A 15068-nucleotide genomic window follows, 5' to 3' on the forward strand; every position below is an offset into this window, starting at 1 on the left:
TCCTCTATTTCCTTTAAGGCATTATTTTTTGTGTTTATTCACGTTTGTGTTTCTTCTAGTTTACAGTTCTGAAATTTTTAATTTTTATCTCTTCCCTAATTTCTGTCACATTTCTGAGTTTATACAGTACTAATATATGCTGTTCTTTCACATCTTAAATCATTTTAAAAATTTCATCTAGCTTGTTCTGAAACAGTAGGTTAACAGTTTTGATCTATTTTGCAAGCATGTTATACTAGTATGCTTTTATTTTCTGTAGGGATATTATCCCACGTCTTACTATCTCTCTCTCTCTCTCATAATAAGTTTATATGGGAGTTGACCATAGTATTTTTCTGTTGCTTACATTTTTATAAAATTATTTTTCTAAATATTTAGAGATATACTTGAAAATAGCTTTTCTAACTTCACAAAGCTTTCTTTTTTCTGTTTTTTCTATGTTAAAAAATATGGCAACTTGTTTTCTGATGCGTTCTGACTCTGCTAAATTTCCTCACTTTTATCTGGACCCTCTCTTTCCTTCATCTTTACTGTTCCCTCTTTTTTCTTTTTTTCCATAATGATGTTAATAAGCTGATATAAGAAACTGATAAGATTATGATCACATGAACCACTATGTGCATTACCTCATTTCACAGTAACCCTATAAGGTAGGTATTATTATTATCCCCATTATACAGATGAGAACTGGGGCACAGAGTGTTTAAGTAATTTGCCCAGAGGCACAAATTAGTAATTAGTGAAGCCAAGAATTAAAATTTGATGATCCAACTTTAATTTGCAAGTTACCTAATGATTTCTACAGTACTTTCCCACTAGGACTTGAGAGATCTTCATCTCTCAAATCCTACCACGCTATCATTTTAAGAGCAAACCTAAGCTTGTTAAATTCAAACACTAAGCTGATACTACCATAGGACCTACAGCTTTTTATATATTCACACAAGATTCCTCCTCTGTACCTACCCAATCTTTCCAAATAATGCCATTAGTTACCTCCCACTCAATAGCTAATTACTTTTAATCAATCCCCATTGCAGGAAGGAGTGTGGGGAAAACACAACCAAAAAAAAAAAAAATCCCACTGAGGAAGCATGGGGTGAGATAGCATCTAAAACTGGGGTTCTCAAACTTGGCTGCATGTTGTAATTACCTGTGGAGTTTAAAAATAACTGGAGCCTATGTCTGACCCCTCAGAGAATCTGATTATGGTCTAGGGTATGGGATTTTAAAAAGGTCCCCAGTCTAGTGGATAGCATAGTGATTATACTTAGTAGTATTCATACTGTATATTTGAAATTTGCTAAGACCTTAAGTATTCTCACCACACACACACAAAAGTAACTATGTGAAGTGATGGATGTGTTAATTAACTTGATTGTGGTAATCATTTCACAATATATATTAAATCATCATGTTGGACAACCTGAAAAAAATCACACTGCAGAACCTAAATATGTACTTTTTTTTTTTTGGTCAATTGATGTATTTTTTTCCCCCACACCACCAAGCAATTCCAATTCTAAGTGGACACACACTGGCTGTCCTACAAATTAACTCAATTCTGACACTATCTACCTGGAGATGGCATCAGATCTTAGAAATTAAAGGCTGTTTCACAGGACTGCCCTACTTCAGACACCAATCACAAGTGCAGGTTGTCACCTATGCTAATGACCCAATGACTATAAACTGGAAGGTCCCACAACCCACTTCTCTGGTTCAATTAATTTGCTAGAGTGGCTCACAGAATTCAGAGAAACACTTACTTACGCTTATCAGTTTATTATAAAGGATATTAATATAAAGGATACAGATGAACAGCCAGATGAAGAGGTACACAGACTGAGAAACAGAAGGGTCCCAAGCACAGGAATTTCTGTCCTCATTGGAACTCGGGTGTGTCCCCTCCCAGGATGTGATGCATTCACCAACACAGAAGTTCATCAAATCCCTTTGTTCAATAATTTTTTTAGAGCTTAATCTCCAGCCCCCAAACCTTCCCCTTCCTTGAGGTCAGTGGGTAGGGCTGAAAGTTTTAACTGTCTAATCACTTGGTCTCTCTGATGACCAGCCCATTTCTGAGGCTGTGTGTGGGCCCCACTCCAAAGTCACCTCATTAGCATTAACTCAGGTGTGCTCAAAAAGGCTCCTTATGAGTAACAAAAGACACTCCTATCACTTCTGTAGGTGAAGACTGGTCCAATATTTGGGTTCAAATCATTTCACCTTTCCCATAGCTCACAAAAACTCTTCTATTTAGCCCTATCAACCATCAACTAAGATGAAAAAACTAAATTCTTACATCTTGATATCCATCATCAATGAGGACCAGTTTGTTCTAGTCATGGATATTGCCCTTACCTTCATTAAATTATGTGGTAGCGAATCAAACCAAATGCCTCTCCCTAACAATATATAAGCCTTGCCTCTGTTCCTATTTGTCACATAATATAAAGGGTGGAGAAGATGTGCAAACAAATTTCTAATTACTTTTCTCTCACTGAAGCACAAATAATCTCTAGGCTCTAGTCTCTAACCTTTGGCATAAGTCCTGTCAGACCCCATCAGGGAAAAAACTTCCTGAAGTCAGCCATTTAGTCACATTGGCAACTTAATGTTTTAAGAAAGGAAAAGTACGTATCCACTTAGGAAAACAGTTTAAAATAACTAAAGGAAATTGATTCCCTCTCTTGGAAAAAAGCCCATCAACTAGCTGCAACCACTTACGAGGAGCCACTATTTTTTCAGCATTATAGGTAAACATGTTTGACTCTCCCCACTCGTAGGCCCATCTTCTCTGCATCCAGGCCACAATCACAGTTTTCTGGGACTCATTTTTGTGGGTATCCTCCATAAAGTTTCTCGTGTGATGCAAATGAAACACATTTCCTTTTAAATAACTCCTTTTCCTGTGCTTTATCCCAGAGGGCCAGTTCCTTCCCAACTTTCCTGACACTATTGACCTTAATAATGTCAATATAGTTGTCTCTCCCATTATCAGTTCTTACTTTGCTAAAGAAATAAGTGATACTAATTTAGCTGGTAAATCTGCCTTATAATATTCATTAGCTCCCTATCTTTAACTTCACTGACCAAATGTCTACTGCTTTCTGTCCTAGAACAAGTTCTTCTAGACCAGTAAAACTTCGTGGACATCAAAGTCCCCATTCTCCAAGTCATAATTTCTATCTGTAATCACACTGCATTTTGCAGAGAGCTCTTAAATGACATGGCAAATTCTCATGGGACTTAGCCTTAAGCTGGTAAGGTTCTCATCAAGTGGTCATATTTCCTCTCTCCTACCTGGTACAAACTGGCACGAGCTATTTTCACTAGAACCCTTTTCTGCTGACATATCTATAAACCAGATCAGATCACTTTTCTTTATTTCTGGGAGAGCCACAGGATCACTAAAATCAATCCCTGGATATTACCTGGTCTCAGATTACGTATTTTGAGGGAACAGGTCTCTTTAGTCATTCATTCAATAAACTGAGTGACTGTCAGGTACCAGGCAAAAGGGACATAAAAATACACACCCGGTTCCTAACCATAAAAAGCTCACAGTCTCTCATTATGCACACACATAACAAGTAACTTTCATATAATCATTAACCCCAGTCCATTTGGCTACAGGCCACCCTTCTTTTTAGTTACTGCAGTGGGTGTGAGGCATTTAAACCTCCTTTACCTTCTGTGGCCCAAAGATGGGGTTTCAAGTCTCAGAACATTTTTTCTGCTACACAGTATAGGCAACAAGAGGCACCAGTGAGATTTAAACACCATTTCTGATCTAGTTTTGTGTTTTAGGATACACAATACAGAGATGGCCAGGAGACTCAGAGTCTTTGGACACTAAGTCACCACCTGACTTACCGTGTTTCTTGCATCTTGAGGAGAGGAATACAGAAACAAAACACTCTGCTTTGAATGCTCTGGTCAGGCCAGGATGAAAGCAGGGGATAGGGACAGGCACCTGAGGATCGATCCATGCTCTAACCTGTCGGAAGCCCATAAAGTTTTCTCTGAACATCATACAGAAAGAGCAGTTATCTATACATTTAACCAATTAGATGACATTCTTTGGGGCTGTAATGAGTATATTACTCTTTTCATCCCATTCCAATTGCTTCTGCTCTTTTTAGCTAATGCCTATCTAATTACTGAATAGTATTACTTTTATTCAGCTATTTAGATGATAAAGAACATATAGACCAAAGAACAATATAGATCACTTTGTATTTATTACACATTTAACTGATCTTTTTCAAATTACAGAATTCAACTCCAAAATAAGGTAATTAATGCCTGGTAAGTTGTTATTCACTTGCATTTTTCCCTCCTAAATTTTGAAAACAAACACCTTAAAAGACATGTGAATAGGTTCAGTGCACTTTTAGTGACTCAGAATCATGAGACAAAGACCACATTTATCCATTAAAAAAAAAAAAAAAAAAAGCTCGATATTTTAAAATATTCATGACATGAACTAAAATAAAGGAACAAATAAAATACTGCATTTTCACCACAATTGTTCTGGTAGACGACAGAATATTGTCTTGAATAATGCTCCTCTGCAGAGCGTCTGTGGTGCTTGGCATGCTTGGCACATTAGCACTTGGTAACTGCTCGGCCTCCATCCGCAGTTTTTTCAGAAGGACCCTTACTCGGGGGCCCACATTCCCCTGAGACTAATCTGCCTGACTCCACAGGGACTATTCTGGTGGGAGCCTGATCCTTCTTGCTCCACCTGCTCTTAAGGCTTTCCTGTCTTCCCTTCATTCTCCCCAGATTCACACTTGCTGCCACATGCATGCTCAGCAAAGATGCCCAGCACAGAACTCACACAGCTGAGTCTCCCCCACAATAGCTCTCACTCCAGATGTTGCCCCTTTACTTGACTAAATTATGACTAGAAGGTAAAGAGACGATCTGCCCACAAAAATTGTTCTTCCTACTTCATGGTCACATCTCCTACAATGCAAAAAAGGTTGGTGATGCCTGATCTAGAACTTAAAACATTAATTAGTTTAGGTAGAATATATACTGCTCTAAAGTTCTTTAAAATCTACTCTTTCCTATTACTGTTTTTAAAAACCATAAAAATATAAAAATGTAAACATTCTACTAAACATTTCAGTAGAAACTCTGTTACCCTACTTTTTAAGTAGTGGGTTTAGAAAGAACAAAAGTGACACCATGTTCCCCTTGGCAGACCCCAAATCATGCTCCCAGCCCTAACCTACCATTACACATTTCCCACCAACAGACAGAGCTGTAGGCCAAGCATGTCTCTCATGACAACTGCTACTGTCACCCATGAACACCCTGTAAAAAAGCAGCACAGTAGCTCATTGTAATCTCTCCCAGCTAGCTGTCCATCTGCTTGCTGGGCACCTTACATCCACTGCTCCACACCCAGCGTTGGTGACCACGCAAACACATGGAAGCAGGGACACAAAAAACAGAAACACCTCTTTTGCCACACTCTACATTCCTTTGCAAAGTGAGAGGGCACTTCCTATCTCTTTGTCAGAGTATCAGCAGAACCAGGTAGGGTGGGAGGGTGCTGCTGACAGAGGCAGGAATAAAGAGAAAGCTGATGAGTCTAGACACCAGTGTCCACCACTCCCCCATCATTCACATTCCCTTCATCATGACACTTCTGGGAGCTTAAGGATGAATCTGATCTTCTATTCAAAAGAAGAAACCTACTCAGGAAATTCTAGCCACTTCTCATTGCTCTTGCAGCAAGGTTTTACTGTGTGTTTTTTAAAAGCATGAAATTAACAAGGTTTTTTTTTCTAAATGAATAACTTATAAATTAATTTTTTTTAATGCTGCTTTTGTTTTTAGGGAGAGATATGCTAAACACAAATGACTAATGAACTCTATCAGCATTGGGGAATCTCCTCAGCATCTTTATCAGCTATGATCAATAATGAGATAACCTAAAACCACAATTCCACACCCGGGTGATCAACAGTACCAATTAACCAGAGTATTAACTGCAATGACTTAAAACTATATTACCTGAATAGTTTCCATGGTGAAGTATCAGAAAAAGTGAAATAATAAATATTTTCCACAGCACCATAAGGTTTTATAAAATACTATTTCAGTTTTTAACATTAATGTATAATCTCAAGATTCTGGTCTATCATTCATATTAGGCTTAACCTCTTTTCTGACAAAGGCCATATATATAGGCACAACTATAACATAAAAATCATATATTTTACTGAAGAACCTGTATGGTATACTTAGACAGTCACTCTTCTGGTTGTATCCATTGAGTACTAGTGGACTCAAAGCCAAGGAAAGATGGTTTTGCCGTTTATACTCTAATCACAAATTTTAATTTGCCAAAAAAAAAAAAACCCAAGTGGAAACTAAGATATTTGCCATAACTAAAAAGTCCTTTTATACCTGTTTGCTTTAGTACTGTGTGCTCTTACAGGTTTTGTTTCTATACAATATTTTGTAAATGGCTCTGAGTTTGTAAAACAAGAATACAGTGATTCACTTTGAATTTTAAAAATAAACACAAGTGGAAACAAATTTTATAGCCTAACTGTCTGCAATTATGTGTAACAAGTTACCTATAATAAAAACTGTACCACAGATTGGATCCCCCCAATATCCAACATGCTCATGGATCTCCTGAACTATTAGTGTGGGCTGTGCCAACTTAGTTCAATACTGATCTAAGCAAAACATTATTGAAAGTAATGACTTGCCTACCAAAAAGCATACATTGCATTCCAAAGCCAAATTTGAATTCGATTTGGGATTATTAAGTCCATGTCTCCCTTCCATTAATGCAGAGAACTGAGACTTGGCTTTACTATAAATCAGCTAGCACTAGAGTAAATCTGCTATAAAATTATTTATAACAAAATAAATATTTTCAGTCCCTCTACACTAAGTGATATATAAATCATTAGCAGTTTATAACATTAGCTTAGGTCACTGTTTTAGGACCCAAACATACTGTACAATCCTGAGTAAAAGGTTAGGGGTACAGTTTCTTGGGGATCTTTCTTGATCAGGAATCATAAAGAAAACACATAAAACCACAACTTATAATAATCCCCATTTTCATTAGAAGTACCATGAGTCCTTTTTACTTTGGTAAATAAGTTTATCTATGTAAACCATTTATTTTGATGGAGTAAAATATAAGCAGAGCTTCTGCTAGGATCCTTCCATCACCTTTTGACACTGATATAGTAAATAATCAGGAAGAGTAGAGCAGGAGGATCTGAACCACAGGGCTAACATGTCACCATGAACTCGGAAATGCAGCAAGCAGGGGTTGGATGGGAGCAGCTGACAGGCCAACAGCCCTTCATTGCCTACAGCAAAACAAAGTGAGAAATTCTTTAATACAAAGACTTCAATAGACATTTCTACAAAGAAGATATACAAATGGCCAATAAGCACATGAAAAGATATTCAACATCACTGATCATTAAGGAAATGCAAATCAAAACTAAAGTGAGATACTAGTTCATACCCATTAAGATGGTGATTATCAAAATAAATAAATAAGTGTTGGTGAGGATGTGAAGTAACTGCAACCCCCGTGCATTGCTGAATGTAAATGGTGCAGTTGCTGTGGAAAACAACATGACAGTTTCTCCAAAAATTAAATATAGAATTACCATATGACTCAGCAATTCTACTTCTGGGTATATAACCGAAAGAACTGAAAGCAGGGACCCAAACACAGATTTATTTGTATACCCATGTTCAAAGCAGCGTTATTCACGATAGCCAAAAGGTGGAAGCAACCCCAGTGTCCATCAAAAGATTAACGGATAAACAAATGTGGTATATTCGTAAAATGGAATATTCAGGCTTAAAAAGGAAGGAAATTTTGACACATAACATGGATGAACCTTGAAGACATTATGATAAGTGAAATCAGTCAGTCACAAAAGGACAAATATTGTATGATTCTACTTAGATGAGGTAACTAGAGTAGTCAAATTCATAGAGACAGAAAATAGAATGGTGGTTGTGAAGGGCTGGAGAGGGAGGGGCAATGGGGAGTTAGTGTTTAATGGGTACAGTTTTAGTTAGGAAAGAGGAAAAAGTTCTGGAGATGATGGTGGCAATGGCTGCACAACATGAATGTATTTAATGCCACTAATCTGTACATTTAAAAATGGTTAAAATGGTAAATTTTGTTATGTATATTTTACAACACAAAAAAATTCTTTAATAAAGTCTGAACAACACACTTATCTGAAAGATACTCATAACATGAAATACAGCTCTAAGAAATCTGATACTTATAAGAGTTGATTTGTTTTCTGATTGTAAGAAAGCCCCTATAAACACAAGATTGCCTTTTTAGAACACTACAAACCTATAATGTCAACAACATGAAGTCTTAGTTCCTGTTGCAGGGCCTTTAAGGTAGAAGGCAGAGCAGCTTGTGATTCTGACATCTTTACATTTTGTTTCACATCATTTGCGAAGGATAACCAGAGTTTACCAAAGTCTTCAGTCGAGATTTTTAATGGCCTGAAAATAATTTTTAAAATTAGATTTATGTCCATTAAGAATGAAATGATTCTAAACAGACAAATACATTTCAAATGACTCATGGGAATAAAAAAAATCATTGTAAATCTAAATCCCACAAAATCTATGTTTTTTAAACCAAATATGATTAGAATACTTACCATTATCTTCCAACCTGAAGAAAATGCTGAAAGCAAATGTTATTAAAGAACAAATGTCTTTTCAATAAATCACCCAGTTCTCTCTTTTTCTGAGTATTAGTCATTACAGTAAAATCTCACCAAGTAATTTCATGAATCATTCAAATATAAAACTTTTCTTTCATGTATACTTTAGATTTGGGGATGAGATACTCTATCAAAGTCATGTACAAGTGTAAGAATATAAAGACCTAGCACCTTAAGCAAACTGGACCAAGAGAAAGGATTTTAATAAATGTATTTTTTAAATGGTTCAGGTGACTGAAGATCAAATAGTTAACAATGGGGTATCTCTGGGAGGAATTATAGGAAATTTTTATATTCTACTTATATTTTTCTGTAGCATTTAAATCTTTATGTATTGAATTTATAATTAGGAAAAATATTTTTTTAAGATACAGAGGATTTTATTAATAAGCACAGAAGAACCGTCTGTGTCATATATGTTGTGCTTCTTCAGGTTACTAATGCTCACCATGGGACATACCTTCATAGTCACAGAATGTAAGTTTTTTGAAGGCTAGATTCTATCTTTTCAGCAACACAGGTATAAATAAATACTCTGACAGATTGATAAACATGTTCTTACTAAAAGACTTTAAAGAATGGGCAAAAATTATAGTAGTCTAACACAGGTAGATGTGTGAAGGTTAAAAAAATTTTTTTACAGATATTCATTGGTATTCTGCATTATTGGTTCAGGCAGCCTTCATTTTAAAAAATGTTTGAATATAGTATAATATATTCATAATACTAAACAAGAGCTGAAGGGTTAAAAGGTTGTTTGCAATTATTTGGGTAACTGCACAATGCTAGTATAATATTAAATACTGTATGTCTAATAAAAGTTTAGTAACTTTGTTGAGCCATTTTCTTGCAGATCTCTAAAACTTAATGAACAGACTTTATGAAAGAATTAATCAAATAAATGAAACACAAATGAAAGAAACTTTAAAAGCTTTTAAAAAAGTCAGGCAGAATCTTTGAAATTATTTCAGTTTAAACATTACTTTAATATTACTTTCTCTCAGAAGTTCTCCAAGATCACTAGCCAACTCGAACCTATATCAGGTCCCACATTATAATGGCCCATCATACCATTTACCTCCTGTTCATAGCACAATTCACAATTATACATGCATTTATGTGATTGTTCGATGTCTCCTCCCTAGACTGAACACTCCCTAAATGTAGGGGTATGTGTAGTTTTGAGTTGTTACACTCCCTAGCACCTAGTACAGTGCTCTGTCCAGAGAAGAGGCCTAATAAATATTTGCTGAATGAATAACTTGAATTAATATTCTAAAAAATATTTACCTAATGAAATCTAATAGTGATAAGTTTACTGAAAATTCGAGCTGAACAGAATGAGTATCCATCACTTGATAATTTATAAAACCAGAAAGATTCCCTTCTGTGAAAGGTTTTTCCATCTGCACACTGTATTGAAAGTTTTTGGTGCTTTCTGCTTCTATTACAGGCAAGCAGCATCCAGGTTGCTCAGTGATCTGTAAATAAAAGTAATGTAAGTATTGAAGAAGGGATCAATACAGGCTATCATATGAATAACAATTTTCTATCTAATTGAAGTGGTACAAAAGCATACAATTGTGAGATGTTAATAACAAGCCACACCATGAAGATAACTGACAACTTCACTTGAGAAAAATTCACTAGCACAGATAATTAAGAAATAATAATACACAGGTCAGAATTATGTAACAAATAGCATTACAATGAAAATGTCTGTATGGTTTAACAACAACAAAAAACAGATTAAACTCTAGTCATGTGGCTCTCAATACTAGCTAGTACCAGTTTGTTTTTTTAATTAATTTGTTTTGTTTGGCTGCATCAGGTCTTAGCTGTGGCATGCAGGAGCTTCACTGAGGTATGTGGGATCGTTGAGGCATGTGGGATCTTTTGTTGTGGCATGCAGCCTCTTCGCTGTGGTGCACGGGCTTCTCTCTAGTTGTGGCGCACAGGCTCCAGGGCGTGCGGGCTCTATAGTTTGCTGCACGCGGGCTCTTGTTGAGGCACGTGAGCTCAGTAGTTGTGGTGCGCAGGCTTACTTGCCCTGGGGCATGTGGGATCTTAGTTCCCTGACCAGGGATCGAACCTGTGTCCCTACATTGGAAGGTGGATTCTTTACCACTTGACCACCACGGAAGTCCCTAGCACCAGATTTTTAAAGCTGGGAGAGTGCAAAAAAAAAAAATCTTTCCCTCTCATTCTCCACCTTTACTCAAGCTCTGGTGGTAAAGCTCAGACAACTGAATTGGGTTTTGTTTTGTGTTTTTAAGTTCCACAGGTGATTCTAATGCACATCTACAGTCAGGAACTTCTGCCCAGGTCAGGCCCAGGTGGTATCCCATTCAATGCATTCTAGCTCATAAAAGAAATTGGGTCAGTTTTCTCAGTCTTCCCCAATACGTATTTATTATGTTTCCTTGTCTGTTTTGAATAAATTTTTCCGACTTAAAATAATAAAACAATCTGTCACACCTTTCACTGTTTTTGCTAAAGAGGAAAGAAGGATGTGGGAGAAATTTACAAGCCATCAGATGAGTCAACAGCAGAAACATTAAGTAATGTTTCTTACACTAAGAAACATTAAGTAATTCATTGTCTTACCTTGAAATTTTCTGCAGGAGCAATTTCTAAGTTAGCACTTTTCAGTTCTGAAGCACTCTTATTAAAAACTGACCAGACCATCAACAAACACTCATCTTTCCAAATTTTGTAAGAAGACACTGATATGGTTTCATTATCACAGACCTCCATAAGATCTGAATGCATGTGTTCAGTAGTTTCTTCCAACAAAGAAGAAGCTAAAGAGATTTCATTGGCAAGTGAGGCTGCAGTGGACTGAGGAGGGTGAAAAACTTCCATGTTGTTATCAGCAAACAAAGAGGGTGTAGACAGCCTGCAATTTGAGATTTTCTCAACCAAGGGCAGTTCTGTGAGTGACTCAGAATCCAAAAGTTCTGAATTAAGAGAAAATTTCTTTACTTCTTTGTCTCCTCTATCCTGCAAATTATCCAAATAATAGTCTTCTTCATAAGTCACATTTGATGAAGAACTAAAGGAAGAACGGGTCATATTTTGAGCAGTGGTTGTTTGACCACTTTTGGTTTCCTTGACTTTTGATTTTCTTCTGAACTTGTGAGAAAGGGTATCTGCTTTTCCTAGCTGCAAAGACAAAACATAATAATAGAAAAAGAAACCATTCTACGAAGTCATGAGTTTTAAACTCTTTTTTTATAATTTCAAATGAGCAATGTACTAACTTGCTAAGGTTCTACCTATAAAGCATAGATTAACAAAAATTCAGAGATGAATAAAATGTTAAGTCCTAAAATTCTGACAGCTACATAACTTTGAACTAGTAAGCTAAATCTATCTCTCACTAAAAACACATAAAATCAGAAAAAGAAATAAGGTCAAAAAGTCAATCATGAACAATTCTAAAAACTTGTTAGACTTAAGAAAACTAGAGTACAGAACTGCACAAATTAAAAACAGTGAGAAAGCTAGCCATTTTTTGAGTTTCCAGAGTTGTCCTGTAGAAGCTGAGATACCCTCAAATACAGGGATGGGTCAAACTTTGGTTCAGTAATCTATAATAATCCTGTTTTCATGACCTGTGAGTCGATAAACAGGGAAGAAAAACTGACTTCACCTCAAGAATCAGCTAGTGTGGCTGACTGGAACACACAGCAGGAAAGAATTCTAAAAATAACTAGTGATGTCTGGTACAGACTCAGGAGATGGGAACAGCAAACTTGCCATTCTTGAGCTAAGCCTCCCAAGGAAATGTCTGCGAATCCATCTAAGAAGAGTGATGGCTCAAGTGCCCCCTTGCCTCACAAAGTTCTATGTAGAATCAGTGCAGCAGACTGGGTCTACTTTAAGTTCATCCTCCTGGGGGCTTTAACACTGAGTGGCCACCCTTCACACGATTCTAGTTAACCAGAATTCTAGCTCTCTTCCAAGTCTCAGCAGCTAAGTTTGTCTCCTACCTTTCAATTCAGAAGCCATCAAACAAGAATTAACATTATTTTAACACAAAAATGAAAACAAGTTGGGGGACTTCCCTGGAGGTCCAGTGGTTAAGACTCCATGCTCCAGGTTTGATCCCTGGTTGGGGAACTAAGATCCCACATACCGCAACTAAGTCCATGTGCCACAACTACTGAGCCCACGTGCTCTAGAGCCTGTATGCTGCAACTAGAGAGCCCACACACCACAACTAGAGAAGACCCAGTGCAGCCAAAATTAATTAATTAATTAATTTTAAAAGTTGGGGGTTGTGGGGAGAGGAGGACTTCCATTTCCAGTAGCCATGGGACTCGAATTAGATGTACACTAGACTGCTCAATATTGTTCCTCAGGCCACTGATGCTCTGGGTTTTTTGTTTTTTGTTTTGTCTTTTCTTTCTCTCTGTATTTCATTTTGGATAGTTTCTATTACTTTGTCTTCAAGTATATGATCTTTACTTTTTAAAATATTTATTTATTTATTTATTTGGATGTGCTGCGTCTTAGCTGTGGCACACGGGATCTTTGTTGCGGCATGTGGGATCTTTTAGTTGCAGGATGTAGGATCTAGTTCTCTGACCAGGGATCAAACACGGGCCCCCTGCATTGGGAGTGTGGAGTCTTAACCACTGGACCACCAGGGAAGTCCCCGATCTTTTCTTCTGCACTGTCTAATCTGCTGTTAGTTAGAAGTTACACAAGCCAGAAGACACCAGAGAGACATCTTTGTTAAATTACTTAAAGAAAAGAAACAGTCAACCTCAGGTTCACAACCCAGAGAAAATACTTTTTTAAATGAAGGTGAAATAAAAGGCAAAGATGGGAAGAAAAAAAAAAAACCTTAACCCCTACAGTGAACTATGTAAAAAAATTAACTCAAAACGGACCACAGACCTAAAAGCTAGTTAAAATGAAATACTCAATACAGCCTAGATCTATGTAACTGAGAACCTTAAACACCAGAAAAATCAGAAGAGAATAGGATTGCTAGAGAAAAGCAGCCATGCAGAAGGACTTATGATACAGATGAAGCATATTCAGTGCCAATCCTGTCTGCTTTGCCCGAGTGAGAGAGGAAAAGTTGGGGATGAGGGGTAAGAGAATACATGCTAATTTTATGTAATTATTTGCTTCCCCTCCTTTCTGCAAGGTGCCGTCTGAGTTATAGCTCCTCACAGAATTCACAGCCCCATAAAACAGGGAAATAACCTCTTTTTTTTTTTTTTCAACTATTCTAGTGATAGCTGAGGGGAAAAGAAAAATGTAAGGGGTAACCCAAAAAGGATTTAACCTAACTTAAATAGAAAAACATCCTAATTACATTTCTGATTTCAAGCCCACCACAAAAAAGTCTGGTAATTAATTTATCACCCTGAATGTTCTCCAGAGAAAGACTCTAACTGAAAGCTATGCACTTCGTTGAGAAGGCAGGAATCCTTCAACACCAGCAATGAGGTTCATAAATCAGGGCTCCATAAGCCTGAATGCACTCTGAACTTGATGCACTCTGACCACTGAGAACTTGCCCTATCAGTGCCAGATCATTCTCTGGTACCCTCAGCACGGCCTGCTGGAACAGCTCAAAGACCCAAAATCAGTCACTCTGCTGCTGAACTACAAATGCTGACTGAAACAGCATTAAGACACTTATTAATACTTTTAGGCTGAATTTGCTTTTTCTTAAAAAGGAATATCAAGTCTGAAAAAAATGGGATCTAAAAAAGAAAGAGATACAGGCAAAGAGTGTAGCCTAGAGACTGGCCTAGTGTTGACAGAGATGAAGGGAAATTCCACCAAGGGAAATGGAGGATGAAAGAACTGTGATGATGTAAAACTGAAGAAAATATAGCTCTAATCACAGTTTTGCACTAGGTGGGATCATCTGCCCACCAAACAGAAAATTACATGTGGAATTCTCAGACACTCAAAAATAGCACTTGTCCTTCACTCCAGTTTTTCATTTTTTTACTAAGAGAATAATATATCGGCATAAAAAGTTTTGAAAATAATAATCATAATGTCTGAATATAATTTTCATTTTTGTATAATTCCTTTCAACCTCAATATACTTTTATCTTAACAGTTTTAAGCAAGGTATAAGTAAAACTTCATATTCTGCTTTTTTTGCTTAATATATAAGTATTAATTTTACAATGCAGTATTTATCATTTTTAATGACGAAGTAATATTCAGAGCTAGTATAATTTATGTACCAATTCTCCTGTTAGGACATCAAAATTGATTCCTCTTTTTCACTATTAAAAATACCATTTTAAGAAGTACTTTTTC

General features: G+C 36.7%; 1 protein-coding gene across 4 annotated transcripts in view; it reads right to left on the reverse strand.

Annotated features, from left to right (window-relative positions):
* Nucleotides 1-4208: 4208 nt before the first annotated feature.
* AP4E1 (adaptor related protein complex 4 subunit epsilon 1) overlaps nucleotides 4209-15068 on the reverse strand; it is a 66433-nt gene continuing 55573 nt past the window's right edge. For 3 of the 4 annotated variants that reach the window (XM_036843161.1, XM_036843164.1, XM_036843165.1), the window contains 4 exons: nucleotides 11373-11930; nucleotides 10056-10246; nucleotides 8381-8538; nucleotides 4210-7361 (listed from right to left, as the gene is read on the reverse strand). In XM_036843161.1, coding sequence (XP_036699056.1) covers nucleotides 7201-7361; nucleotides 8381-8538; nucleotides 10056-10246; nucleotides 11373-11930 — 1068 coding nt within the window. In that variant the 3' untranslated portion in view covers nucleotides 4210-7200. Of the gene's footprint in view, nucleotides 7362-8380; nucleotides 8539-10055; nucleotides 10247-11372; nucleotides 11931-15068 lie in introns of all 4 variants that reach the window. The other variant, XM_036843163.1, reaches the window with a different exon arrangement.

Source organism: Balaenoptera musculus, chromosome 2, assembly GCF_009873245.2.
Source record: "Balaenoptera musculus isolate JJ_BM4_2016_0621 chromosome 2, mBalMus1.pri.v3, whole genome shotgun sequence".
Taxonomy (NCBI): domain Eukaryota; kingdom Metazoa; phylum Chordata; class Mammalia; order Artiodactyla; family Balaenopteridae; genus Balaenoptera; species Balaenoptera musculus.